The sequence below is a fragment of the Drosophila nasuta genome, chromosome 2R, assembly GCF_023558535.2.
Source record: "Drosophila nasuta strain 15112-1781.00 chromosome 2R, ASM2355853v1, whole genome shotgun sequence".
Classification (NCBI taxonomy): domain Eukaryota; kingdom Metazoa; phylum Arthropoda; class Insecta; order Diptera; family Drosophilidae; genus Drosophila; species Drosophila nasuta.
This window is the reverse complement of record NC_083456.1, coordinates 12,558,860-12,582,584: the sequence shown is the minus strand read 5'-3', so window position 1 is coordinate 12,582,584 and position 23,725 is coordinate 12,558,860. Positions and strand designations below refer to the sequence as shown.

The 23,725-nt window shown below is 40.4% G+C and overlaps 9 protein-coding genes and 2 non-coding genes across 16 annotated transcripts; 6 read left to right on the top strand and 5 right to left on the bottom strand.

The window, feature by feature from the left end:
• Positions 1-90: 90 nt before the first annotated feature.
• On the bottom strand, positions 91-3,000 carry LOC132784481 (dnaJ homolog subfamily A member 4). Its single transcript, XM_060790120.1, has 3 exons — positions 2,832-3,000; positions 755-1,886; positions 91-692 (listed from the first exon to the last, which is right to left on the bottom strand). Exons 2-3 carry the CDS (start codon positions 1,853-1,855, stop codon positions 582-584), a joined length of 1,212 nt encoding a protein of 403 aa, XP_060646103.1. The 5' UTR covers positions 1,856-1,886; positions 2,832-3,000; the 3' UTR covers positions 91-581.
• Positions 3,001-3,447: 447 nt separating this feature from the next.
• Positions 3,448-4,019, top strand: LOC132785966 (small ribosomal subunit protein bS21m). The gene is made up of 2 exons (XM_060792307.1): positions 3,448-3,756; positions 3,816-4,019. The coding sequence occupies exons 1-2, from the start codon at positions 3,610-3,612 to the stop codon at positions 3,930-3,932; spliced, it is 264 nt and encodes an 87-aa protein (XP_060648290.1). The 5' UTR covers positions 3,448-3,609; the 3' UTR covers positions 3,933-4,019.
• Positions 4,020-4,132: 113 nt separating this feature from the next.
• LOC132785964 (mucin-5AC) lies at positions 4,133-9,435 on the top strand. 3 transcript variants are annotated; one of them, XM_060792302.1, is made up of 8 exons: positions 4,133-4,243; positions 5,097-5,201; positions 5,766-6,157; positions 6,272-6,739; positions 6,913-7,041; positions 7,660-8,076; positions 8,135-8,264; positions 8,327-9,435. In XM_060792302.1, the coding sequence occupies exons 2-8, from the start codon at positions 5,114-5,116 to the stop codon at positions 8,443-8,445; spliced, it is 1,743 nt and encodes a 580-aa protein (XP_060648285.1). In that variant the 5' UTR covers positions 4,133-4,243; positions 5,097-5,113; the 3' UTR covers positions 8,446-9,435. The 3 variants fall into 3 exon arrangements, with proteins under 3 accessions (XP_060648285.1, XP_060648286.1, XP_060648288.1); XM_060792303.1 differs by having other exon boundaries at positions 6,305-6,739; positions 8,327-9,433; XM_060792305.1 differs by lacking the exon at positions 6,272-6,739 and having other exon boundaries at positions 4,134-4,243; positions 8,327-9,429.
• A 68-nt stretch (positions 9,436-9,503) lies between these two features.
• LOC132785965 (uncharacterized) lies at positions 9,504-10,044 on the bottom strand. The gene is made up of 2 exons (XM_060792306.1): positions 9,792-10,044; positions 9,504-9,735 (listed from the first exon to the last, which is right to left on the bottom strand). The coding sequence occupies exons 1-2, from the start codon at positions 9,884-9,886 to the stop codon at positions 9,528-9,530; spliced, it is 303 nt and encodes a 100-aa protein (XP_060648289.1). The 5' UTR covers positions 9,887-10,044; the 3' UTR covers positions 9,504-9,527.
• A 528-nt stretch (positions 10,045-10,572) lies between these two features.
• On the top strand, positions 10,573-11,887 carry LOC132784859 (lipase 3). Its single transcript, XM_060790736.1, has 3 exons — positions 10,573-10,675; positions 10,733-11,452; positions 11,507-11,887. Exons 1-3 carry the CDS (start codon positions 10,607-10,609, stop codon positions 11,885-11,887), a joined length of 1,170 nt encoding a protein of 389 aa, XP_060646719.1. The 5' UTR covers positions 10,573-10,606.
• Positions 11,859-12,683, bottom strand: LOC132784864 (uncharacterized). The gene is made up of 2 exons (XM_060790744.1): positions 12,332-12,683; positions 11,859-12,277 (listed from the first exon to the last, which is right to left on the bottom strand). Exons 1-2 carry the CDS (start codon positions 12,545-12,547, stop codon positions 11,960-11,962), a joined length of 534 nt encoding a protein of 177 aa, XP_060646727.1. The 5' UTR covers positions 12,548-12,683; the 3' UTR covers positions 11,859-11,959.
• An 88-nt stretch (positions 12,684-12,771) lies between these two features.
• On the bottom strand, positions 12,772-14,122 carry LOC132784861 (mitochondrial dicarboxylate carrier-like). Of its 2 annotated transcripts, none has more exons than XM_060790737.1 (2): positions 13,557-14,118; positions 12,772-13,493 (listed from the first exon to the last, which is right to left on the bottom strand). In XM_060790737.1, exons 1-2 carry the CDS (start codon positions 13,952-13,954, stop codon positions 13,028-13,030), a joined length of 864 nt encoding a protein of 287 aa, XP_060646720.1. In that variant the 5' UTR covers positions 13,955-14,118; the 3' UTR covers positions 12,772-13,027. The 2 variants fall into 2 exon arrangements, with proteins under 2 accessions (XP_060646720.1, XP_060646721.1); XM_060790738.1 differs by having other exon boundaries at positions 13,362-13,504; positions 13,557-14,122.
• Positions 14,123-14,199: 77 nt separating this feature from the next.
• LOC132784863 (uncharacterized) lies at positions 14,200-21,756 on the top strand. 3 transcript variants are annotated; one of them, XM_060790742.1, is made up of 2 exons: positions 14,200-14,322; positions 20,909-21,756. In XM_060790742.1, the coding sequence occupies exon 2, from the start codon at positions 20,937-20,939 to the stop codon at positions 21,690-21,692; it is 756 nt and encodes a 251-aa protein (XP_060646725.1). In that variant the 5' UTR covers positions 14,200-14,322; positions 20,909-20,936; the 3' UTR covers positions 21,693-21,756. The 3 variants fall into 3 exon arrangements, with proteins under 3 accessions (XP_060646725.1, XP_060646723.1, XP_060646726.1); XM_060790740.1 differs by lacking the exon at positions 14,200-14,322 and adding an exon at positions 16,295-16,411; XM_060790743.1 differs by lacking the exon at positions 14,200-14,322 and adding an exon at positions 18,508-18,644.
• On the bottom strand, positions 14,569-18,310 carry LOC132784862 (mitochondrial dicarboxylate carrier-like). Its single transcript, XM_060790739.1, is given in 4 exon segments — positions 14,569-15,200; positions 15,274-15,500; positions 15,502-15,682; positions 18,013-18,310. Coding segments are annotated over 3 exon segments (855 nt in total). The 5' UTR covers positions 15,670-15,682; positions 18,013-18,310; the 3' UTR covers positions 14,569-14,740.
• Positions 19,664-19,734, top strand: Trnag-gcc (transfer RNA glycine (anticodon GCC)). Its single transcript has one exon. It is a non-coding gene; the product is annotated as a tRNA-Gly (tRNA).
• Positions 20,411-20,484, top strand: Trnai-aau (transfer RNA isoleucine (anticodon AAU)). Its single transcript has one exon. It is a non-coding gene; the product is annotated as a tRNA-Ile (tRNA).
• Positions 21,757-23,725: the final 1,969 nt, after the last annotated feature.

The window sequence follows — 23,725 nt, the reverse complement described above, 5'->3', positions numbered from 1 at the left end:
ACAGCATGGTAAAAACATAAATTAAACAATTTGCTTTTATGTAGTTTGTAGTTGTAGCTGATGTTGAACCACGCGTTAATGTAGTGCATATTTTTGATAAGTATTTATACCTATTTATATATACTATATATATACCATAGTTTTTTTTTTTTTGCATATTTCGTAGTCTGAAGAGCAGCATTTCTGATCCTAAGCCATCAATATATAACTTGAAATTTGTTGCAATTTGGATTGATTTCTTACTGTATCGTGTTGTTGTTGTTTGCGGGGTAATATTATTAATGCAAATGCCACGTTCAGCTCTTGGAGTTGTTGTTTGTTTAGTTTATGGTGGTATATTGGTGCTAGTAGTTGGATATTCCACAGCGTGGTTGGGGCATGTGGCATCAGCAGCAGCAGCAAGTTACAATCGGAGTGTTTTTTGTTTGTGTATGTATTGTTTTAGACTTTAGATTTGATTTAGGTTACAATATGATTTCCCCTCGTGCCCAATAGCAACAGTTATCGCCTGGATTGTTTGCGGGTGTGTTTCTTTCTATATGTGTGTGTTTTGTATAGTTTAGTAAAATATGGTAGGCCGCTTAACTGGATGTGCACTGCTGCACACGGGGTCCATCTTGGTAGCCACCATCATCCTCATCGTAGGCCATGCGCTGGTGTTGCTGACGACGCTGCTTCGGATCATATTCCTCCTGCAGAATGCATTTGATATAAATAATAGGAATGAGATTAAATACTCTCTGAGATCACTTACCAAAACTGTATGCTCTGCATCAACTGGAATGTCAATCTCGGGTGCCGGCGGCAAGCACTGCTTAAGCGTCGGTATTACGGATGGATTGATCACGTCGGGGAAAATGACCTCAAACTGAATGATCAGCGTGCCCTTCTCCATGGGGTTCTTGAAGATGGGCATACCCTCCTCGGCAATGCATTTGGTCATCTCGTGTCGTATAACTTCGCCGGGCTGTGTCGCCACCAACAGATCACGGTCATCCATAGTCTTCACGATGCGCTGGAAGCCGCACAAAGCCTCCACCAGCTGCAGGGGCATTTTCATCATCAAATCCGTGCCTGCATGCACAAACGTCGAGTGCTCCTTCTCATCCAACAGTATTATGATATCACCCGGTTGAGATTCGGGCTCGTGATCGCCCTCGCCTGTAAATACTATCTTCTGGCCATCTCGCATACCTTTCTCGATATGCACTTCCAGCACTTTGCGTTCGCGCACCGTCTTGCGGCCATTGCAGTTCTTGCAGCGATCCTTCTCCTGTATGCATTCACCGGTGCCGGAGCATTTGCGGCACACCTGTTCGATATGTTGCACAATGCCGGGCGCAATCTGTTGCACACGGGTCTCGACACCGTTGCCGCGACACTGCGTACATTTCTCGATGCTGCCCTTCTTGCCGCCTCGTCCCTCGCACTTGTCACAGATCACGTTCTTCTGCAGCTGTAGTTTACGGGTCGCACCGTTATACAGCTCCTCCAGCTGCACGGACATTTGATGCACTACATCCTTGCCGCGACGCTCACGACGTCTGCCGCCGCCACCGCCGCCCAGACCAACACCGAAGAACTTTTCAAAGAAGTCCATGGGGTTACGGAAATCACCGGAATCGGCGCCACCCTTCTTGATGGCCGCCTCGCCGCCCTCGTCGTAGACCTGACGCTTGTCGGCATCGGAAAGCACCTCGTATGCCTGGGAAATGGCTTTGAATTTCTCACCCTCATTGGGATTCTTGTCTGGATGATATTTGAGTGCCAGTTTTCTATAGGCCTTCTTCAGCTCATCGGGCGTTGCGTTAGGCTTCACGCCCAGCAGATCGTAGTAGCCTGTTTCTTTGACCATTTTCTTCTAAAATCTGTTGTTGATCTTTGAACTGCAAGGAAGCAAGCGCATCAATTATTTGTTTGTCGTATCAATTGTACTTCCGGCAAGCCGAATTTCAAGGTCAGCTCGTCTAAATGTGCAAATACTGACTGACTGACAGATTGTTGGTGGGACGCGCACCACGTTTTCTAGAAATTTTCTATTTCTATTTCGTTTTTTTTTCTGTCTACATTTTAAACGCTAAGCGAGCAAGCAGCTGACTCTGCTGCTCTTTTCTCTCACCCACCACCACCATCGTCTCACTCGCTCTCACCACTCATTGGCATACAATTTTACTGACGCAAACACATAAACACACACAGGCACACCGACACACGTGTACACCCATACATGCACAAACTTCTAGAAAAATTCGTCAGCGCTATACGCACGCAGCCCTGGTTACCGTAACCGTTGCCCCTGCGCGAACAATAGCACAAAGCAGACGAAATGATAATGAAAAAAAAGCACCAACACAATGACGAGGTGAAAAACAACGTGCAAAAAAAAAATGCTGTAGAATTTTCTATTGATTTATGTGCGACTCACACATACACTAAAGAAAGGCCCTGTCAATTGTGCAATATGCAATCCCCAGTCGGATATATAAATATGTTTGCATGTATGCGTGTGCAATGAGTATGTATAGTGTGTACATACTTTTTTTTCGCTTGAAAACATGTGCCGCGCAGGACGCTGCGTCAGAGAATCATTAATTGGGGTAGATATCGCCGACCGTCTCAAAAGAAAATTTGGCTATAGTCGACTGCCGAATCGATTTTACCAAATATGTATCACGCAGACAGCAATATAGAAAATTTACAATTGCCAATTTTGAATAAAGAAAATAATTACCCTATGATTGATTACTTAACAAAGAGTGGTCAAAAATCAGTTTACCAAGTACACACACACAATGCTTGCGGAAATTATTAGTCAGTTGAGATTGTCTCACCTTTTATTGCAGAACTTCGCTGAGTATTCGAGTAATTTGTTCAAATATATGTATACCGATATTCAGTACGCTTTAATAATTACACTTTTCTAAAAATTTTAATTAATCGGAATACTTTTCAACAGCCGACTGCCTGCTCTACAAACGAATTCCGCCACGCTTTGTTGGTGAGTTTTATGTTCGACGCAGGGTGACCGTAGATGTGTTTTCAAAATATACTATTTATGTTTGAGTATATACCAACGCTAATGAAAAGTATAATGCTTAGCTGGTAACATTTTTTTGTCTACAAATTAAATTAATTTTTTTTAAAACTGTAGACTTCCCTTTGCTTACTAAATATATATATATATAATTAGGAAATAAGAAAAATACACAATCAAAATCGTGAAGCCATTTTTTTCCAATGATTTATAATACCATATATAGTGGTACTTTTTGTATTTACGGTACCGGTATTTTAATACCAGATAAATTAAAATATGTAAAAAATGGACACACTGGCTATTTAATAATAAATTGCTTTGAAAATCCGTAACTATCAAACTATCCAATATTTGTAATGTAATAAATAAATAAATCGTTCAATAAATGAATTGTCTATAAAACGAAGTCTTCTTTGTAATGCAGACCAGCGCTCAGGTTTTTATTATTTATCCAATGGGGTGACACTTTTCACAACAGCTGTTTTAGCGGCCTGGCTGTTATTTAACTTCGGCAAAATACAACAATTTTAGAAATAGTCAACAAAACGTAAAATATTAAATAATCTTTAAAGATGAGGCACGTTCAATTTCTAGCCCGCACTGTGATGGTGCAAAACAATAACATAGAGGAGGCTTGTCGGGTGCTCAATCGTATTCTGGGCAAAGAAGAAATATTTGACCAATTTCGGCGCACGCGTTTCTATGAGAAGCCCTACCAGGTGAGCAAAATTATTTGTCGACAATGTTGACTATCAATTTTAATTATTTTCTGTGATAGGTGCGCCGTCGCGTCAATTTTGAAAAGTGCAAAGCCATTTATAACGAGGACATGAACCGCAAGATTCAATTTGTACTCAGGAAAAATCGCGTGGATCCCTTCCCCGGCTGCAGTTAAATCATAATTTATTGTGTATTGGCTGTTAACTGTGTTAACTTCGTTAAAAATATTAATAAATTGAAACATAAGATAAGAAACTGTCAAGCGGAAATATCTTTTCAAGTAAAGTCGCTTAAAAGTTCGTTGAGCTTTTATCCTATGACGTCCTGTCGAAGCCCCCATTGATAACATAAGGGTTAACAGCGCTTCAACGCGGCAAGAGCGAGCTTTTTTTTTCAGCCAAGCCAATTCGCAAATTGGCACTCGGTTCAGAGTCTTGTCTGCTGCCGTGCGGTTAGGACGCCGTTAGTTTACCAATCACAGCAAAGGTAAAAATTTAAAAAATAAATAATATGCATTACAAGTATTAATTCAGTCGTTGTGTGCGTGTTGTTGAATATAAAAACGGTAGCATACTTTTTAGCGCACCCAAATTGTGCGTGTTATTGCAGTAGGCAAGTTATACTGAGAATGCATTGTGTGTGTGTGCGTGCGTGTGAGCATATAAGACGTGTGGTTACCGTAATTGCAGCACAGTTTGGCAGCAATACATAAATATCACATCTGCATTTGGGGCCACTTAATAGCGAACGAAGCGAAGGCTTGGAACGTGCTCAAGTGCTCCCAAATGCATCGATAATTTGCTTCTGTGGCCAATCTACTCAATTTACAGCCAACGGGCAAGCCTCTTAATTCATTTGAGTGTGTGTGTGTGTGTGCGGGTGTGTTGCAGTGGGTGGAGTGGCTGACACACACACACAGAAACACACACCACACCAGCAGAAAGTTCACTTCACATCAAAGTTAGCGTGCTTGGGGTTACCTTTCTCCTTCCTCCATTTTGTTCGCCTCCCTGCTTGTCATTGACAGGCAAGAGCCTGCTTGCTTGTTGTTGTTTTGTTGTTCCGCTCGTTCTCTGCTTTGCTTTTGCTTTCGCTGTTTCACTTTACTGCCGCTGTTTTATCGATTTCTTGTGTTATTTTTAGCATTATTTAAATGTGTGTTCAAATGTGTGTGAGTGTATGCTTCCCTATTGGGTCGTAATAACCACGCATTTGCATATGTATGTATGTGTGTGTCTGTGTGTGTGTGTGTTTGTGCGATTCTACTTTTATGTAAAATCCATTTGCATGTAATCGAATTTTTGGCAGCTAATCAAATTTATTACGTCTCTAATGTCAGTTTCAGTGCCCAAAACGATGCTTGGGAATAGCTTTTGGCCCATTCTCCTTGTGGCCAGCTGCAGCCTGGCGCACGCTTACCCCGCCCTCTTGCCCTACATCTACAGTAAGTAGGACTCACTTAACAATTGAATTCAGTCATACATACTTGTATGTAACATACATATACGATGTCGATAAGTGCGCAACCATATTTTAGACAACAAACCAGGTGCTTTTAACTGTGCAATTGTGCAATTAAAAATGATTGGTATTTATGCACTTATCTTGAATGTGCAATTAAAAGTAATAATATTCATAATCATATTTTAGATCTCAATAATTGCAAGTAAAAGCTAAAACTATTTTAATGAAATTAAAAATTGAAATTTGACTTTATTGCAATTATTATTAATCTAATAATGTTCATAACTGAAAATTTATTTTGTTTGAAAATTAAATATTAAAACTTTTTTTTGGGTTAGCTTGTATTTTATGAAGTTTATATCGATATCTGCAAATAAATAGTTCCATTTACTATAATGCGCAATTAAACAAAATTACAAATTATATATAATATTTTTTAAAATATTTTTATAGTAGAAATTATTTGGAGGTGCACTTATCGACATTCAACTTTGAATATTATTAAAATTTGTTATATTCATTAATTAACTTCTTTTTGATACAGATCCGTCGAATGCAGGTCGCCTGGATAAGCGCAGCGATGTGAACTTTCCGCAGATTGAGGACGATGTCGTTGAACTGGATCAGTTGAGGAATGAACAACAACCTGCGGTGGCAAAGAGACAACACGATGGCAGCACTGTTCGCACCACAACCACAACTAAGGAGAGCGTGGAGAAAGTAATCGCCGCACCAGAATCGAGCAGCAAGGAGCAAGTTGCTGTCTTAAATCAAGGTCTGCCCGACTTGGAGCGTCAACTGGAGGTGGCCACGCCATTGATGTCGATGTCGACCACCACGACAACGAGCACATCGGCCACGACAACAACGGCGGCATTCAAGGATGAGAGCGAACGTTCGCAGCTGGAGGAGCCAAAGACGAATCCGCATGCCAAGGTAAAGAAAAGCTAGAAAGTTTCTTCCCACCATATTCTGTTTGTTGTTCCATAGTTTTTGTATGTGTACTGTTTGCTTGTAAATGCCAAATGTATCTTTTTGCAAAAATCAAAGTGTATATCCACGAAACCACCCAAAAATCAACAGGCTTTCTACGGTGCAGCTCGACTAGCTTTTGGCCAGAATCCAGAGGTGTTACCAACATCCTCTACATCCACCACAACCACCACAGCATCCACATCCACATCGACATCGACAACAACCACAACAACAACACCACCACCAGCTCCATCAACAATCGCAGTTGAAGCCACCGCAGCTGTAGTGCCCGCTGCTCCCATGGCACCCAAGAGTGAAGTTGTGGAGCCCGTTGTGGATGTGGCCGGAGAGCCAGCGGAGAATGGAGAGAGTGCTCCCAGTGCAGCTGTGGAAGTGAAGCCACCAGCGGCGCATCATAATCACGATATCAACAAGGAGACCATCGGCGACATTCTGATCGATCAGCTCGAGTCGGTTGCCAAGACAACTGAGCGACGCTCCAGCTCCGGTTCCGGCGGCAGCATGCCACATCTGACGGCCAAGGTTCTTATGACTACACTCGAGCTCATTTCATCGATTGGCAAAACGAATTGGCTAAACCCAAAAATAAATTGTTGTATTTAATGCACCCCACATTGAATGTAGCTCGCTAGCAATTGAAATTGATTAGCTTTAATTAACTGTTTTCCCTTTTGTTCTCTTTCTGTATTTTCTAGACTGCTCAGAGTCTGCTGCGTAATCCCAGTGGACAGTATTCGTCCTTCGACATGGCTCAGTATGTGTTCTGGACCGGCGATGAGACTGGCGTGGCCAGAGCAGTTGAGGAACTAATCGACGAGAATTTGGTAAGCTAAAGCGTAGCATTTTCTTCAGACCTTTCACCAGAAAAGAAGGTGTATTAAGTTTATCAAATTTGAAATGTGTATAGCGGCGAATGAATTAGAAGCATTGCATAAAGATTTTAGCAACTTTAATAGACACAGATATCAAATTTACATATGTCGCTATACTGCACGGCTTTAAAACAAAATGTATATACTGTTCTAGTTCTATAATAAATAACATATAAAATTCGTAATTTGATAATGATTATAAATAAAAGATGACTAAAGTTTGTAATTTTATATTCATCCCACAAAATTCATTATGAATATATAAATATAGAAAATAGTAAGATTGTAAGAGCAGGATATAAAGATAGTTACTAATCATTTTTCCATTCAAAATAGGAATATTTTATTACCATTTAAGGCAAAAATACGTACAAAATTTCAATTTTTTTCACAATAAAGATAAAGGGTCTATTAAAGTCAAAACATTCCTGTTTCTTTCGTACTTGCTTAGCTCTAGTTTTTGGTAAAGTAGTATTTTAAAGATTTTGAATATTTCAAGTTACCTATGTTAAAAGGATAAGGGTCTATTAAAGTCAAATCTCCATTGTTTCTGCTGTAACAATTTCGCAGATTACACGAGAGAGTGCTCTGAAGTTCTTGCGCGACATACGTCTAGGCATTGAGTTCTTGCAGCGCTCCTATGCCAATCGTATTTTCCCCGAGGAGCTGCGTCAGAATCACTTGAAACGCAGTGCTCCTAGCACCACAGCGAGCACAACAACATCGACTACAAGCACAACCACAAGCACGACCACTGAGAAACCCTTGCCCTACATCCATTTGGATAACGATGGTGATGGAGTGACGCCAGAGATTGGACGCTCCAAGGCGCTGGATAGCTTCACTTTCTGGAACAAGCTGAAGGCACTGGAGAGCGAGACTCCGCAGGATCTGACCGACTATGATGATACCATGGGCAGGGCCAAGATCGTTGAGTATTTGTACAACGAGTACAGCTTAGAGGAAATTCTATACAAGTTGGCCAAGGTAAGTAAACTAGAGAGATAGTAATTGATAACAGTTAAGTAATCTTTATGTGCAACAGGTGATGTTCGCTCAGTCGCTGGCTCATGGCTCAGACGAGGCTCAACAGGAGCTGCAGAAGTTGACCGAATTCCTGGAGCGTGAAGGAAATTTAGGGGTTATTCCTGTCGATTTGCAGAAGAAGGTTTTGAGTGAGTATTTTCGAATTAGTGTTTGCTATCATCTCTAGTAACTTATTATATTTATTTTTAAGGGGTTCTGCTTACTGCTTTGTCGGATACTTTGACCGAGCATCCGGAGTTGTTGCCTGCTGCGCGTGTTAACTTGGCCAATCCATACTTTAGGCTTCCAATGCATACTCCCAGCCAATAGAGCAGCAGCAGACGGCGGGCGGCAGTTATCAGAATATATATTTAAATATATATATCTACTACATTCATAATCTATATTAAATATATATATATATTTACTAAGTTAAGCAGCAGAATCAACTACGAGTTCAGTTCAACGTCGATTGCCATATTCAAGAAATGCGCTCTCTCGGAATTGTTAGCTACAACAAAACGTTTTGAGTGATCCTAAGTTTCCCTCGATTTCGATGAAGATTTATGTATACTTTTGTTCGATTTATAAGATAGCAAAAACAAAAAAAACTCTCGTGATATTTTTGTCAGGCTAGAAAGTAAAAGGCCATCCGAAATGGAAAGTAAGAAAATGAAAATGGTAGTATGAATGTTTTTATAAATGTAGAAAAATGAAAAATACAAAAAGTGAAAAAATGAGAGACTTGCGCTATTTTGAGCTTTTTAAAATGAACAAAACAAAAAACAAAAACAAAACATATATGAAAAACCAAAGAGTAAATAAATAAAATATTGTATTTGTAGTAAATTGGCATGCTTGCTTATATTTGATATGAGTTAGTTTGGGAACAATGAGGTTGATGTTGATAATATCCTTTGTTAATCGAAGCTACAAAAGAGAAAACATACATGTACTCGTATAGGAAAAATATATATACTACTACAAATTATACATATTCGCTCCGTTTATCAAAGAAAAGATGAGAAAACCAATGAAGCAGGAAAGGGCTTTAAGTCCACATATATCAGTAGCAAATAGAACTGCTTTATAAATTATTTAGTTGTGTTTTTTTTTCTCCCTCTCTTTAAGTATCCTATATACCCTACTTGAATAAATAAATAAAATAACTAACGAGTTGCTTGATTAATAATTATGAATTGTTTCCACAATTGTTTAATTAATGTGCAATGTGTGTAATGTCTAATGTGTAATATGATAGATCAAAAGCAAACTAGAAATTATTGTTTCTCAACACATAGTTCATACATAATAATACTCGTAATAATAACATAAATAATATATATGCGCTATATTGTTTTAAACCAAAACTCAAAAGTGTTTATATACAAGTTAAGTTTCTAAAGAGGCAACTACTGTTCCTTCTTGGGTTCATCTTTAGTGTTCTCCAGCAACTTATTGAGTTTCTCCTCGGTGAGAGGTCCGTCGCTATTGAAGATCTTTTCAATTTCAGCTCGCTCGTCCTCATCCATGTCCTTGCCGTATTGCTTGGCAATGGCTTCGAGACGCTCCTGATTGCGTTTGAGATGATTGGGCAGCCAGAAAATGGTTTGCACCATTCTAGCAGAGGAAAAGAACTTAAGATAAAGTTGTATATACAATGATTAAGCACCCACTTGAGGAATATAAACCCGGAGATGGCCAGCAATATGCAGAGTCCCGATGTTTTGAACATGGTCCAATAGTCCACAACAACCTGCTGATGCTTCATTGTGCTGTTTTTATTACGACTTAAGCTCGTTAATCGTGGCTCCACTCAACGCAAAAGTGTGTTATAAACTGCCTTGTCATATGTGTGTCTTGTTTCAAGAGCACCTGCAAATGTTGTGGTCGTGTCCTGTCGCTCGGGTCACCATGGATCCTTATGCAAGCACATACGTGTTGTCTGACAATACGACAGACCAATCGAATGTGTCCGTTCTTTTTGCCTTTCTTTTAAATCGATACAGGGGGGCGTATACGTCATATGTGTGTGCTCTCACTCTCGCTCTCTGAAGTCAATAAATACGATTAGATACTCGACAGATAGACAAACTGGAATATTTCGCAGCTGTAATCATGATTTTAATTTTATTAAATTTTATTGCGATCGAAACCACTTCTAGATTTATTTATAGTATCGTCAGACATTTTTGATTGAAAATTTCTGAAAAAAAAGAACACAGAAATAACGATAATGAACAACATGAGTCGTTGAATAGGCGCAATTGTAAATTAGACAAAAGTCTTAGAAATCAAAACATTGAGAACTGATTAGGACTCGTGCCTGTATATACTATATGCCATATATGTTGAACTCAGGGGGGGCTTTGGTGAACTTTCCCAATCGCGTAGTATCTACAGATAGTAAAAGGCACTATCTCGGTGATAAGACATCCCTGCTAGTATATAAGGCAATGCCAGGTGGTGGCACACGTCAAAAACTTTTGCAATGAAGCGACTCATCTTAATGCTAAGCGTCCTCGGCGTTGCCTTGGCCGCCAGACCCATCTCCGATTGCGTAAGTGAAGAGGACACTTTGAGAAAGAATCCATTACAACATTTACCTCTCTGATAGGGTGAACGCATTGAGGACGATGGCTATCCCATGGAACGACACACGGTGGAGACCAGCGACAACTACTATCTAACCATGCATCGCATTCCCTATTCCCCCAAAACCGGCAACACCGCCAATCGTCCCGTTGCCTTCCTCATGCACGGCATGCTCAGCTCTAGTTCCGATTGGGTGCTCATGGGTCCCGAGAAGTCGTTGGCTTACATCCTCTCCGACGCTGGCTACGATGTGTGGATGGGCAATGCTCGTGGCAACACTTACTCCAAGTCTCATAGGTATTGGCCCACTTTGTGGCAGATCTTCTGGAACTTCAGCTGGCATGAGATTGGCATCTACGATGTTCCCGCTATGATTGACTATGTGCTGAAGGTGACGGGCGAGAAGCAGGTGCAGTATGTGGGTCACTCCCAAGGCACCACTGTCTACCTGGTCATGATGTCCGAGAAGCCTGCCTACAACGACAAGATCAAGTCCGCCCATTTGCTGGGACCTGCTGCCTACATGGGCAACATGAAGAGTCCGCTGACACGCGCCTTTGCTCCCATTCTGGGTCAACCCAATGCCATGGTTGAGTTGGTTGGCTCAATGGAGTTTATGCCCAGCAATAAGTTCAAACAGGACATGGGCATTGCCATGTGTCAGGCTACTTCCCCTTACGCTGAGATGTGCGCCAACGAGGTCTTCTTGATTGGTGGCTACGATTCCGAACAGTTGGATTATGTAAGTCTAAACAATTTCCAACTCATTCTCTAGCTAAACTCGATTGTATTTTAGGAACTTTTGGAGCACATTAAGGCCACTTCTCCCGCTGGCGCTTCGGTTAATCAGAATCTGCATTTCTGCCAGGAGCACAACTCTGGCAAATTCCGCAAATTCGACTACTCGGCCATTCGCAATCCCTATGAATACGGCAGCTTGACGCCTCCCAACTATAAGCTGGCCAATGCCAAGGCTCCTGTTTTGCTTTACTATGGTGCCAACGATTGGATGTGCGATGTGGGTGATGTGCGTAAGCTGCGCGATGAGTTGCCCAACATGAAACTGGATTATTTGGTGCCCTTCGAGAAATGGGCTCATTTGGACTTCATTTGGGGCACCGAGGCCAAGAAATACGTCTATGATGAGGTGTTGAAGCAAATGAAAACCTACGCATAGGTCTTCAATTTATTGGTTGCGAGCACAATAAACGTTATTAGCAGGAAAACAGAACTGAGCAATATATGCCGTCTATTCCACAAGGAACTCGACCAAGTACTCGATCTTCACATGATCTTCCTTCTGCAGGCGTCCAAACATGCGATAGTAGCCATTGCGCATCATCTTCTTGATCTTGGGCGTCTCATAGGGATAGTCCTTGAGGTGATAATGCTCGGGGGGCAAGGGGCAGGTATCCGGATGCGGGGCATTCGAGTAGTTCTTTAGTTTCTCGTAGAAGAACCTCTTGTAGTAGGTGGACATAAATTCGCACACGCCTGTGTGCAGCCTTTCCGGAGATTTCTTGTACTCTTCGTCGGGTTTGTGGGCATGATAAAGTGTGATGTTTATCTATTAATGTAATGCGATTAATTAAGTTACTAGTTTAAATACTCTCTGGATTACCTTCCAATCGTTGTCCAGACTGACGTGCTGCTTGAACTCGCCATTGATAATCGCAGTGCCGTCATCCTGTTTGATCATTTCCACATGACTTTCGAAGTCCACATCGTCCTCCATGACCTTTTCGAACTTGAGTAAAGTTATCTTGGCATCCTCCTCAGCTGCCACAAGGATGACAGTCAAGAGCAGCAGTGCGAGACAATAAAGAGCACAGGCCATTGTGATGACAATTGGGATGATGTGGCTGCCTGCTCTGCCCTTTTATTAGCTGCAAATTATTGCATGTGTACATTGCGCATACGCCACGTAAGCGGATGCAATCACACAACATGCTAGCGGAAGTGGAACATGATGCGCTTCAGATATTTCCCGTGTTAGATAAAATGCATTCACTTTTGGTACAATTGTTTATTGTAGTATTAATCTAGAGGAATACATTTTTTTTGAACAGCACTTTTTACACGAGCTACAAGCTTTTAATTTTGTTTTGCATTTTCAATGGAATTTTGATTTACACCTGAGATTACAAAATGTTGGTGCGATTCCGTTAAGATATATTTAAACGGAAATTGTTGTGTACTCGTAACACCAAATTTCGCTGTACAGAATTTTGATATAGATCTGATCAGACTCTTGCGATTTAGTTAGGATATCTAAAAGTCTTTTCTTAAAGGAATTCTTCTTTAAAACCAAATTTTATCAGTATTTGTAAACAATTGGCTTGATCTTTTCGTAGCCAAAATGCAGACGCAGCTGCTCCAAGAACATGAATGTTAGAATCGTGAGCGGTACAATTCGAACAAGGGCCGGCACATAGCCTCTAAAGAAGCCTTTCGGGCCCAGCTCAGCTGTATATCGTATAATGTCGATCAAGCCTGTGAAGTCTCCGGGCTTGGCATTCATTATACGCGTTTTCAGCACATCTACGGGCTGTGTTAATGTTGTTGCCGTAATGCCAGCGAGCAGCGAGGCAGTAAAATGCGTTACTGAGTTGTCATTAAAGTACGAAGAGCTCAACATAAGCGACTTGATCTGATCATAAAATGCCAACTGACCAATGGTTATGAGACCACCTCTAAAAGCAGCTATAGTTGCGCCTGTGAAGAGCCTACGAACACCTTCCTGACGATACGCCTTTGTCAAGCCATCAAATGCGTGCTTGTAGCTAGGTAAGTACTATACATCACCATCGGATTTATCAGCTTATATTTTGCATATGTTTACTTACTTTCTGCGCTTTTCTGGCGGCAATTTAACATCATGCTGCATACGCACGTTAATCATATCTGCGGGTGCGCCAATAACACCACCAAGCACGCCACATACTCCAGCCAGTCCAACCTTGCCGGCAAATGTTTCGGTGTTCACATAGTCCTTACCAATCTCGTAGGCGCCAAAGCGCGACATAGAATACGTCAATTGTCGCATTACTGAGGCCGAAATACCTCTGTAAAATCCCAACAATCCACGCTGTCTAAAGATGATTAAAACAAGTTCTAAAATTGACATTTTCGCCTGTTGTGTTTGCAAGTTGACTTTAAGCGTATCCAAGGGATGCGTTAAGCTAGCGGCCATCGTAGATGCTAGACCTCCAAAATACCAGCGTGAATATTTTTCTGTGGCCATTGTCGACTATTTAGAGCTTATCCTCGTCACAAAGATAAGCTTATCGTTTACATAGTTTTAATAAAAATGTAAGAAAATTTAATAAACATTTTGTGGGAACCAAAACCACTTTAAAATGTATTTAACAACATTTTCAAAAACATTGCGACTTCAAATTAAATTTCAAATTTACGCGCACACTCAGTATTTAAATCTGACGTTGTAGCACACTGTTTGCTTACAATACTTGCCACATTTTAGGTAGATTTTTTCTGATGGGGTGGCAGCGCCAAAGCGAACATCTGTTTTGATATTGCAAATTAACGAAATACGTGTGTGAGTTTTATTGTTTTGTGTAAATTAAGGCAAATTTTCAAAACTACAACCAAGTAAGTAAAACTAACATTACTTGTTAAGAGTGTTAAGAAGAGTTCATTGTCCCAAATTGTATTTGCAAATGTATTTTCACGAGTATGCCGCATCAAGTGGCAGAGTCCGAATTGCGGCTTTTTGGTTGGCATTGACATTGACCGTGGTGTGTAAACTTGGCCATATTTATTTTGACCGCTTGTTTTGAACGCAAAATATGATAGATAAGGCATACTGATGCACATTTTTAAATAAAACAACTTTAGATTTCATTTTATAATTCGCATACACAAGTATGTAAGAATGTACAACATATATATTTCCAACAATAAAAGCATTTCCGTTATTACGAGTTATTAGCATTAATCAATTATTTAATTACAACTAAAACATCTAGCATTTAGTTCAACACCCTCTGCTCAGATGGAATGTTTAGGATTACGGACTGGATTTCTTAGTCTTTTCATAGCCAAAGTTCAGACGCAGTTGCTCGAGGAACACAAACGTTAAGATCGTTTGCGGTCCCAAACGCACAAATGCCGGCACATAGCCCTTAAAGAAACCAAGTGGACCCAGCTTGGCAGTGTGCCGAATGACATCCCACAGGCCATTGTACTCGCCCGGTTTGGCGTTCATCATGCGTGTCTTTAGCACATCCATTGGTTGCGTCAATGTCGTGGCAATAGCGCCGGCCATGAGCGAGGCAGTAAAATGCGTTACCAGGTTGTCCTGGAAGTGGGGCGTAGTCAGCAGATACGATTTGATCTGATCGTAGAACGCTATTTGGCCAATGGTCATGAAAACGCCACGGGCAGTTGCTGTGGTTACGCCGGAGAATAGATTACGCACGCCTTCATGGCGATACACCTTGATAAGGCCATCAATTCCATGCTTGTAGCTGTATTCCAAAGAAATGACATCATCATTAGGAGGGTGACTTTAAAGGCTTTTTAGAAGTTGGGGTTACTTACTTTCTGCGCTTCTCTAGCGGCAACTTGACATCGTTCTGCATACGCACGTTGACCATATCGGCAGGTGTTCCCACAATGCCACCAATTAGACCCGATAGACCAGCTAGGCCAATTTTGCCGGCAAATGTGTCGGTGTTTATGTGTTGTTTACCCACTTCATAGACACCAAATCTCGTAGTGGAATACGTCATCTGACGCAGTATGGATGCGGAGAGGCCATTGTAAAAAGGCCAGCACTCCCTGCTCTTTGATGATTTGCGGTATCAATCGCACCACCGACAGGTTGCCCTGTTGCGTCTGCAGCGTGACCTTGATCAGGTCCAAGGGATGTGTAGCACATGCCGCACCCACACTGCCGAGGCCACCGAAGTACCAACGTGCCTGTTTCTCGGACATTTTGTTCAGTTAGCTGCAAAAGACAATTTTCGAAAAACATTTACATTACTAATATTTATTTATCGCAGGGTTTTAATTTAATTAATGCGTTGATTACGCACTGTTTGAAAAGTCGATAATCAAAACTTTATGTTGTGGTGGGTTATCATTTTTCGTTTTTGACGCGGACACGGTGTTTAAAGTGTTATGTCATCGACATTCTACGCGCACCATTCTGCAGGAACTAACAAAACGTAAGGATATACACAAATCAGCTGAGGAAGGCGACTTTTAGACGGCCCCAAGCGCCTACTGTGGCGCCCCCCTAGCGGCAGACGGTAGATGCGGCTATCAGCTGTTGTCTTGGGTCTCTCTTATCTCTTGTCTTATCTCAAATGCTCGTGGATATTATAAAGTGGCATTTACTCTGCGATAACACAACTCAAATTTATCTTAATCAAGCCAAAGGTCTTGTTATAAAATAGGTTCATTTTGGCTCTAACAAAAACCATTTTAGTATTTCCCGCCATTTTCATAAATTGATTTTAAATTGTTGCCGTTAAAGTTGCCACATCTACAAAACTTCTTGGTTAGGCGAGGTGTGTGGCAACACTTGTCAATCAGCTGCTTGAGGAAATGCAGCCACTCTAAACTTTCGAGTACAATTATTGTTGTTTTGGCAAAAATTTATAAAGCTTTCAAATTGTGTTAAGTGTATAGAGAAATTATACAAAACTTTAGTGGTATATGAGGAATTGTTTTGGTGAGTTTAGTGTATGAGTAATTATTTGTAAAAATTAAAAAAACCAACTACAGTTCAGCGCAGCTTTTCTTATTATTTATTAAGTGTAAGTCTGTAATTAACACGCAACACACGTTATGCAAAAAGATGCATTATTTATATTTTCTCTGTTATTTTTACTTGACTTTGACATTGTGCAAGGCACTGTTTATTATTCGCCATGAATTTGCCGAATTGCCTTTATTGTGATAAGCCATTTGCGCACCTGCATTTTTACGCACACATGCAAATAAGTGGGCATGTTTGTGTGAGTGTAAATTTGCAATGGATATTGTACCTTAAGAATTTGCTCAGTATTATCTAAATATTAACCGGCACACCCCAATCACTTGTTTATCCAGACCTAAATTAAATATATATAGAGGGGAAATTTTATTTTTGGCACCTTCGATACAAGAGTATCAGCAATAAATTGAAAACAAATACACTAAAAAGATACTAAAAGTTCGATTCGATTCGTCTGTGAACTGTTTGCTAACCTCTATATGTTTGCTTGTATGTACGTAGTTATTTGTTTAGTCATGAATATGAGCCGGTTGTGCTGGTTTTTGGCTCCAGCTCCAGCCTATCGACTTTTAATTTTGTTGCGTTCACCCGTGAATTGATAACACACACATATAGTATGTAATACAAATGAAAATCGCAGCATACGACATGAACGCATGTTGTTTTGTCATTGTTTTTTATTTATTATTTATTTATTTTCCGTAGAGATACGTGTGAACCATGCCACGTGCCCCAAATAGCCTATAAATCACTTGAATCGTATTTGTTTTGCCAAAAATTAGCTCCTACCCGGCTTTTTTGTTCTTTAAATCTTCTTTCATATAAATATACTACATGTCGACAGTGTCTGCCCTTCGCTACAGAGGTTAACATTTGTACATATATATAATATAAATATATATTTGAAACAATTGCGTGTACATCTGAGAGTATTACGTATACGAATGCTGGGTAGCTGGAATGAATAGATGTTTCTTTTTTTCTTTACGGTTCCGAAAATGTTCATCGATCATTTGGTGAAAGAAAGTGTTGCTAGTCATGATTTTACCTTGCAATGTTTACTGTATTTTGACTTGTTTTTTATCTGATCATAAATTTAATCGACTTGTTCAAAGTCCTCTTATTAAAACGTATCAAAACAAGCATCACATGATCCACATATATACATATTTATGAATGTGTATAGTTCAATGCTAAAGCAGTCGCGCCCCCAAAAAAGAGTATGTATGTATGATTGCGCCCATATAATCACACACACTCTCACACACATATGTATGTAGGTGGACATAAAGCCTGATATGAACAGCTGACTGAGGAGCGGACATATTTTGCACCAGTAGATCACGAAACATCGCGTGATATTTCCATGATTTCTCTCGCAATTTATTATCAGACTGAGTCTGGTAGTATTTTGAAATGTCATGTTTGTCTCATCAAATGCATTTAACACTTTAATGTTTAATTGAATATTGCACTGTGCACATGTATGTAAATCAGCATGTAAATAACGCTGCAATTGGTTTTGTAATTTTCCCGGCATCTGTTGGAAACTTTACCTTGAAAAAGAAACACAGGCGTCGTTTGTTGTTATTTTGCTACCGCTTAATAATTTTGTTTTATATTTTTGGCAACACCGATTCACGCGCAGACCACGCACAGTTGTTAAACACTCACACACGCGCGCGAGAGAGAGAGAGAGAAAGGGAGGAATACAACTTCAGCGCGTCATTACCACAGCGAAAACTGGTCTGGGGTAATGGGCCTTCTTTGCCGGGTTTTCTTACTCTCTTGTCTGCTGGAACAAGTCAGGCAGGCTGGCAGCACGACGTTGTCGGTTGAGCACACAAATCGTACTGATCGTCAGTTGTTGAGTGGACGAAGCAGCCGGCCAGTGAGCTTCGGCTATCGTTAGACGGCTGACTCTCTTTCTCTCTCTCGGCGAAATGTTTGGCTTGGGGGGTTTATGTTTTATCGCCGCTTAAGTGACAGCGCGGTCAAGGCGAGCACACTTTGCAAATGTCGCAGAAGTGTGATGGGATCGGCTTAAGTTAGTCAGTTGTCAGACACTCTCCGGTAGCGTAGCAGTTCTATCCATCAAGTGCGAGAGCAACGGCCGAGCAGCGAGTTAGAGCGTTTGAGAGAAAGAGAGTGAACGAACGGGAGCGCGTGAATAAGCAAACATAAATTGGTGAGAGCTTTTTTTACATTTTAACCTTCGTCCGCTCGCAGTTGATTTGTTTGCTTGATGTGTGTACGAGTATTTGTGTATTTGTGATTCCATTGTACAACTACAATGTTTATGGAATTATTGTACACTATCTGCTTTGTAATCGCTCCAGAATCGTACACTCAGCAAATTTTGCACACTAATTTCTTATACACTACACACTAGCAGGTCTATGCTGTATGTGTATGTGAGTTGAAAGTTCTAATATCGAATTGTGTCATATGGTGTTTGACCGACCTTTGCTATTTCATAATACTTTGGAATTGAATGAGTATTCTAACTATTTATTTTCTCTGGACCGCGTACTTTTTAAATTGTTGTCAGGGAATTAGATAGTCGCTCACACTTTTCTTTCTTGCTTAAGATTGCTGAAATTATGTATTTGAAATGCCCTTTATGTAATTAACCACATAATTTGGCCGGCCTCGATTGGCCATGTGCTGGGCAAATTACCCACCGATCAGGCGCCAGTTGAACGAATGTACATATAATGAGTTCATTTCAATTTAATGTCCATTGACGCAATAAGTTTTAATTATTATGTTCGTAATGTGAACTGTTGCAATGTTCTTATATGGGTGCAATGCACATTGAGAGTCAAGGTTTAATTAGAATGTTGGTTTTGTTAATTCACAATTAGTTTGCACTGCAAATACTTACTTTTTAAATTCGATTGCCGAGCGGGAATTTACACTTAGCGCATTTTGTTGCTAAGGCAGAGATTGAAGATAATTCCAAAAGCAAATTGCGATATTAAAATATTTTAATATTTGCGTGCATAATGTGAAATGCAGCAACATGTTTGTCGACTACATTTATTCTCATTAGCTGTTCTATTCTTAATATAAAAGCAATAAACAGAGATTCAATTTGTTTCATCCGAAGTAGAATTTGAATAATCAATTCGGCTATCAGTGTGAATGTTGCGAGTCTCACACTTTAGTTTTGTGTGTTCGAATCTTGAAGGCTTATGCATTCAAGCATCGGTGGTTCAGTGGTAGAATGCTCGCCTGCCACGCGGGCGGCCCGGGTTCGATTCCCGGCCGATGCAACTTAATTTTTTTGGACTTTCAATTTTTTGATTTTATTTACATTTTTGCTTACACATTTATTTTGCTTTTTAATATTTTTTTTGCTTTGCAAATAAAGAACTGAGTTTTTCTACACTCATCATCATTCATTAGACAATCTCCTCGGTAGCCAGATCGTTTGAAGATGGCGTTAAATTTAGTTTACCTTTTCATTTTCTTTAAAATATTAAAATTTGAAACTAATTTTTAAAATTAGCAACTGGGTTAAGTTCAAAAAGGCTTTGCCGCTAAAACGTACTGGGAATCCAACCAAGGCTTAACAGCATCAATGCAAAATTTTTCACAATTTGTTCCAAGATTAACTTATCTTGGCAATTCTATAATTATATTTGCAATATCTATACTCACCACTTATTAATTTCTTCTGCAATTCAAAAGGAGAGATGAAAAATTCAATTTAAATTATTTTAAATGGTGATTTTTCTTTTGTTTGTATTGATACAATTCAATGATACTTACACGTCGTATCTTAGACGTCATAAAACTACTAAAATAAATTACTAATCATAGACATATTTTGCAAATATAAATATTTACACTAGCGGGATAAAGGCAAATGTTTGAAAGCTTTATCAAGAGCTTTTATATTGTGTGTAGGCAGGGTACAAATTGTCAGTTGGCGACGTCAAATTTAACGGCCCATTAGCTCAGCTGGTTAGAGCGTCGTGCTAATAACGCGAAGGTCGCGGGTTCGATCCCCTCATGGGCCACTTCTCAAATTTTTTTTTTTTGGGTTTTTTAATTTTTTTTATTCTAAAGAATTGTTTTTCTGATAATAAATTTATATTGAGTACGCTTCACTTTCATTGATTGCTGGGTTATTGGCCAAGTGTGTGGCTGACAGCCATGATGAAGTGACAAAATGAAAATGTTTACCATTCCAGCTTACCGAAGCGGGGCAAGTAAATAAATAAAATAAGAAAAAAAGTCAATAGTCTGACGTCGTTGCCGCCGGTCAAGTGAAGTGTCCTGAACTTAGGCTGGCTGGTGGCTGCACGTGACCCGTCGGCCGACCCGTTGGCTGTCAGCAGCGCCGAATATTGCGCTGCTAATTAATTGAGTATACACTTTATGGCATTTATAAATTGACTAAACGTATTCACTTGAGTTGTTTCTTTGTTGTTTGCATTGCAGCGCCCTTTTTGCACGATTTGTCAACATTATGGCCGCCTCAGTGCTGCTTGCCTGCGGATTGAATGAGCAGAAGTTGCCCGGCTTTGTGCACATCAGCGAGGAATCGAATGTGGACGGCAGCTTTCTGATCAGCTGCATTCTGGGACAACGTCTACGCATCTCCAATGCGGGTACACTGCTCATCTGCTTGCAGCATCATTATCAGCACTACTTCAATGCTGGCATGCGCCTTGGATACAATTCGAATATCTTTCTGGGTAAAACTCTAAATGTCATTGATGTGTTGAGCGATATGGCCCAGCAAGGACTCGACTGCAAGTGGCTGCGGTCATCGGATGAATTGACCCTTACGGAACAGCTCATCGAAGACATACGCACGCAGTTGGCCAACAATTATGCCAATCGCACCAGTTACACCATACTGATTGACAATCTGTCAATTCTTTTCAATTTGGGTGCCAGCAAATTGCATGTGCAACAATTCTGTCAGTCTCTGGCTGCCCTGGCCAAAGAGCACGAGAATCTGACTGTCATCACGAAGCTAAGCAACAGCGACATCCACCAGCTGACAGACGACAATGTGGCCAAATTGGGCAATGTGCGCATCCAGGTGCTGCGTCTCAAGAGCGGCGTCTTCCGTGAGGTCGATGGCAAGCTGCTCATCGAGCGAGTGCTCGACGAGGGCAGCTATGCCTGCGAGCAGTCACGCAAGGAGGTGCTCTATAAGGTCAACGATCGCAATGTCAAGATATTCAATCCCGGCGAGATTGGCGTTAAAGTTTAAGCTGCCTCCCGCGTTTTGTACGAAAATTTATTAAAGCCATTTTTATATACACCTTAATTAAGAATGCATTTCGATTATAAAGAAGTAAGCGATGGCACTTGATTGAAATGCTTGAAAATGTTTTCAACACTTGTTACCACTTTGTGTATGTGTGTGTGTGTGTGTGGCCTGCCAGTGTCTATCGAATGTCATGTGCCAATAACATCTGGTGTTTGTTAGTTTCTACGTTCTGGCTTCTAATTGCGTTGTCCTTTTCGTTGTATTCACATCTGTTGACGTCACGCCAGCTGCCCGCACATTGATGAACAAATAATGATGAATTCATGTCTGGTCATGACTTTACAGCAGCCGCATCAGCATCAGCATCAGAAACCAGTTCAGCCAAAGTATACGAAAACATTGTCCAGCGAAGTTCAAATGTCCTTCAGGCTCAGCGACCGCACTTATAGCAGGAGTAGGGGCAGTGGCATCAATTTTATCATAGACCATAAAAAAAGGCATATTGAATTTTAGAGAGAGAGCAACACACAACGCCCAAAAAAAAAATAAATAAATAAACCGCCCCCAAGCTGATGAAGTTTGCGTCTGGTTTTGCGAAAAGCGTTAATTTCCAATACAAGTATGCAAAGCGTTGTCATTTTTAAACAATTTAGAAAAGTTGTGCGCCCCATTAAACGAGCCATGCACAAATAAATTTACATTCATTTGGCATAGAATACAATTCTTCTTGAAGATATCACTTGAAATCTCGGTAAACTTCAAACTTGTTGAACTTAAAGTGCAAAACGGAAGTTTTGCTTAAAACATTCTTTCCATTAATGAGGAGACTTCCTGCAGAAATTGAACCACTGATTTAATTAATTGCATAAATGTTTTTTGATTCGAGGAGCAATGGCTGAATAAATTGAAGATTAAAGCTAAATTGTGCCAAGCTCTGCTTCGCCCACAACTATTTATACATGATTAAAAAATATGCTTTAAAGCATGGCTTCCATGGAACGGAAACGTGTGCCAATTTGAAATGGCTTGCGAAACGAAAGAAGCACTCTAAGGGGAGTGCGGAGAGGAGAGGGAAACGGAAATGTGCCATGTGGCATGGTTGTATGTGCTTTAAGATTGTTTTTCAGTCAGTTTGCTTCCGTTTCGGGGTCACATCAAAAAAAAAAGTATAGCACAACTAGCACAAGATATACATAATTGTATTTTTATTTATGCAATGCTAATACATTCTTGACAAAGATGAAGTTCACGAGAGGTTTTCGCTTTTGATTAGGCGCCACGAGTGTAGCTTACAATTTGTGATGGTTCGCTAGCCGAGTTAATGACAGTGTTGGGGGCAATTTCATATGTGTGTGGACAATTTCGTTGCATACTTTCGGGCCGCGTTGCCTGGAAAATATTTATGTCCGATTCGCATGCAGCACACACAAAAAACACACCATCACACACACACACACACAGACGCTGATTCTGTGACAATGGCATCATCATCTTGCAGTACAAAAAACACACAAAAAAAAAAACAACGCATGTCACAAATTTATTCGCATATGTGTTGTATGTAGGCCGAAAATGGACGCGGCCCTCATAAAGTTGACTCGGCTGGCTGCCCTTTCATCAATGATAATAACGGCATATTAGTGCGGTTCAGGCTAGCAACGAGATCGAGTACAATGACCAAGCAAACGAAGCTCTTAAAAGCACACACACACACACACACTCTCTCGCCAACCCCATCAATATTTTAAGTTCATTTCTTTTTTTTTTTTTTGGTGGCAAATGTTGTTTTTGTTACTCGACAGCTGATAGTCTCGTATCATATCTTTCGATTTTTATCGCCATGGCGTCGCTTGCGTTGGCATCACACATACGCATAATACGTATTCATGTTTTGTTGTCACCATAACATGGCGTATGCGTAATATTTATTTAACTGTCGCGATTTCGCTTTAAAGTCTGTTCGGCTAAAAGGTTTTTGAGTTAGCTTCTTACGCGACGAGTTTATTTATTTGATTTGCGGCTTGAATTGCTTA

Excerpts from the sequence above, each read along its gene's own strand:
- LOC132784481 (XM_060790120.1), bottom strand. The coding sequence starts at position 1,855 with ATGGTCAAAGAAACAGGCTACTACGATCTGCTGGGCGTGAAGCCTAAC. Across the intron at positions 693-754 it reads ATGCAGAGCATACAGTTTTG|GAGGAATATGATCCGAAGCA; the intron begins GTAAGTGATCTC and ends TGCATTCTGCAG.
- LOC132785966 (XM_060792307.1), top strand. The coding sequence starts at position 3,610 with ATGAGGCACGTTCAATTTCTAGCCCGCACTGTGATGGTGCAAAACAAT. Across the intron at positions 3,757-3,815 it reads TCTATGAGAAGCCCTACCAG|GTGCGCCGTCGCGTCAATTT; the intron begins GTGAGCAAAATT and ends TTTCTGTGATAG.
- LOC132785964 (XM_060792302.1), top strand. The coding sequence starts at position 5,114 with ATGCTTGGGAATAGCTTTTGGCCCATTCTCCTTGTGGCCAGCTGCAGC. Across the intron at positions 6,158-6,271 it reads AGACGAATCCGCATGCCAAG|TGTATATCCACGAAACCACC; the intron begins GTAAAGAAAAGC and ends CAAAAATCAAAG. Across the intron at positions 6,740-6,912 it reads TGCCACATCTGACGGCCAAG|ACTGCTCAGAGTCTGCTGCG; the intron begins GTTCTTATGACT and ends TGTATTTTCTAG.
- LOC132785965 (XM_060792306.1), bottom strand. The coding sequence starts at position 9,886 with ATGAAGCATCAGCAGGTTGTTGTGGACTATTGGACCATGTTCAAAACA. Across the intron at positions 9,736-9,791 it reads TCCGGGTTTATATTCCTCAA|AATGGTGCAAACCATTTTCT; the intron begins GTGGGTGCTTAA and ends TTCCTCTGCTAG.
- LOC132784859 (XM_060790736.1), top strand. The coding sequence starts at position 10,607 with ATGAAGCGACTCATCTTAATGCTAAGCGTCCTCGGCGTTGCCTTGGCC. Across the intron at positions 10,676-10,732 it reads CCAGACCCATCTCCGATTGC|GGTGAACGCATTGAGGACGA; the intron begins GTAAGTGAAGAG and ends CCTCTCTGATAG. Across the intron at positions 11,453-11,506 it reads ATTCCGAACAGTTGGATTAT|GAACTTTTGGAGCACATTAA; the intron begins GTAAGTCTAAAC and ends ATTGTATTTTAG.
- LOC132784864 (XM_060790744.1), bottom strand. The coding sequence starts at position 12,547 with ATGGCCTGTGCTCTTTATTGTCTCGCACTGCTGCTCTTGACTGTCATC. Across the intron at positions 12,278-12,331 it reads GTCTGGACAACGATTGGAAG|ATAAACATCACACTTTATCA; the intron begins GTAATCCAGAGA and ends TTACATTAATAG.
- LOC132784861 (XM_060790737.1), bottom strand. The coding sequence starts at position 13,954 with ATGGCCACAGAAAAATATTCACGCTGGTATTTTGGAGGTCTAGCATCT. Across the intron at positions 13,494-13,556 it reads CCGCCAGAAAAGCGCAGAAA|CTACAAGCACGCATTTGATG; the intron begins GTAAGTAAACAT and ends GTACTTACCTAG.
- LOC132784863 (XM_060790742.1), top strand. The coding sequence starts at position 20,937 with ATGGCCGCCTCAGTGCTGCTTGCCTGCGGATTGAATGAGCAGAAGTTG.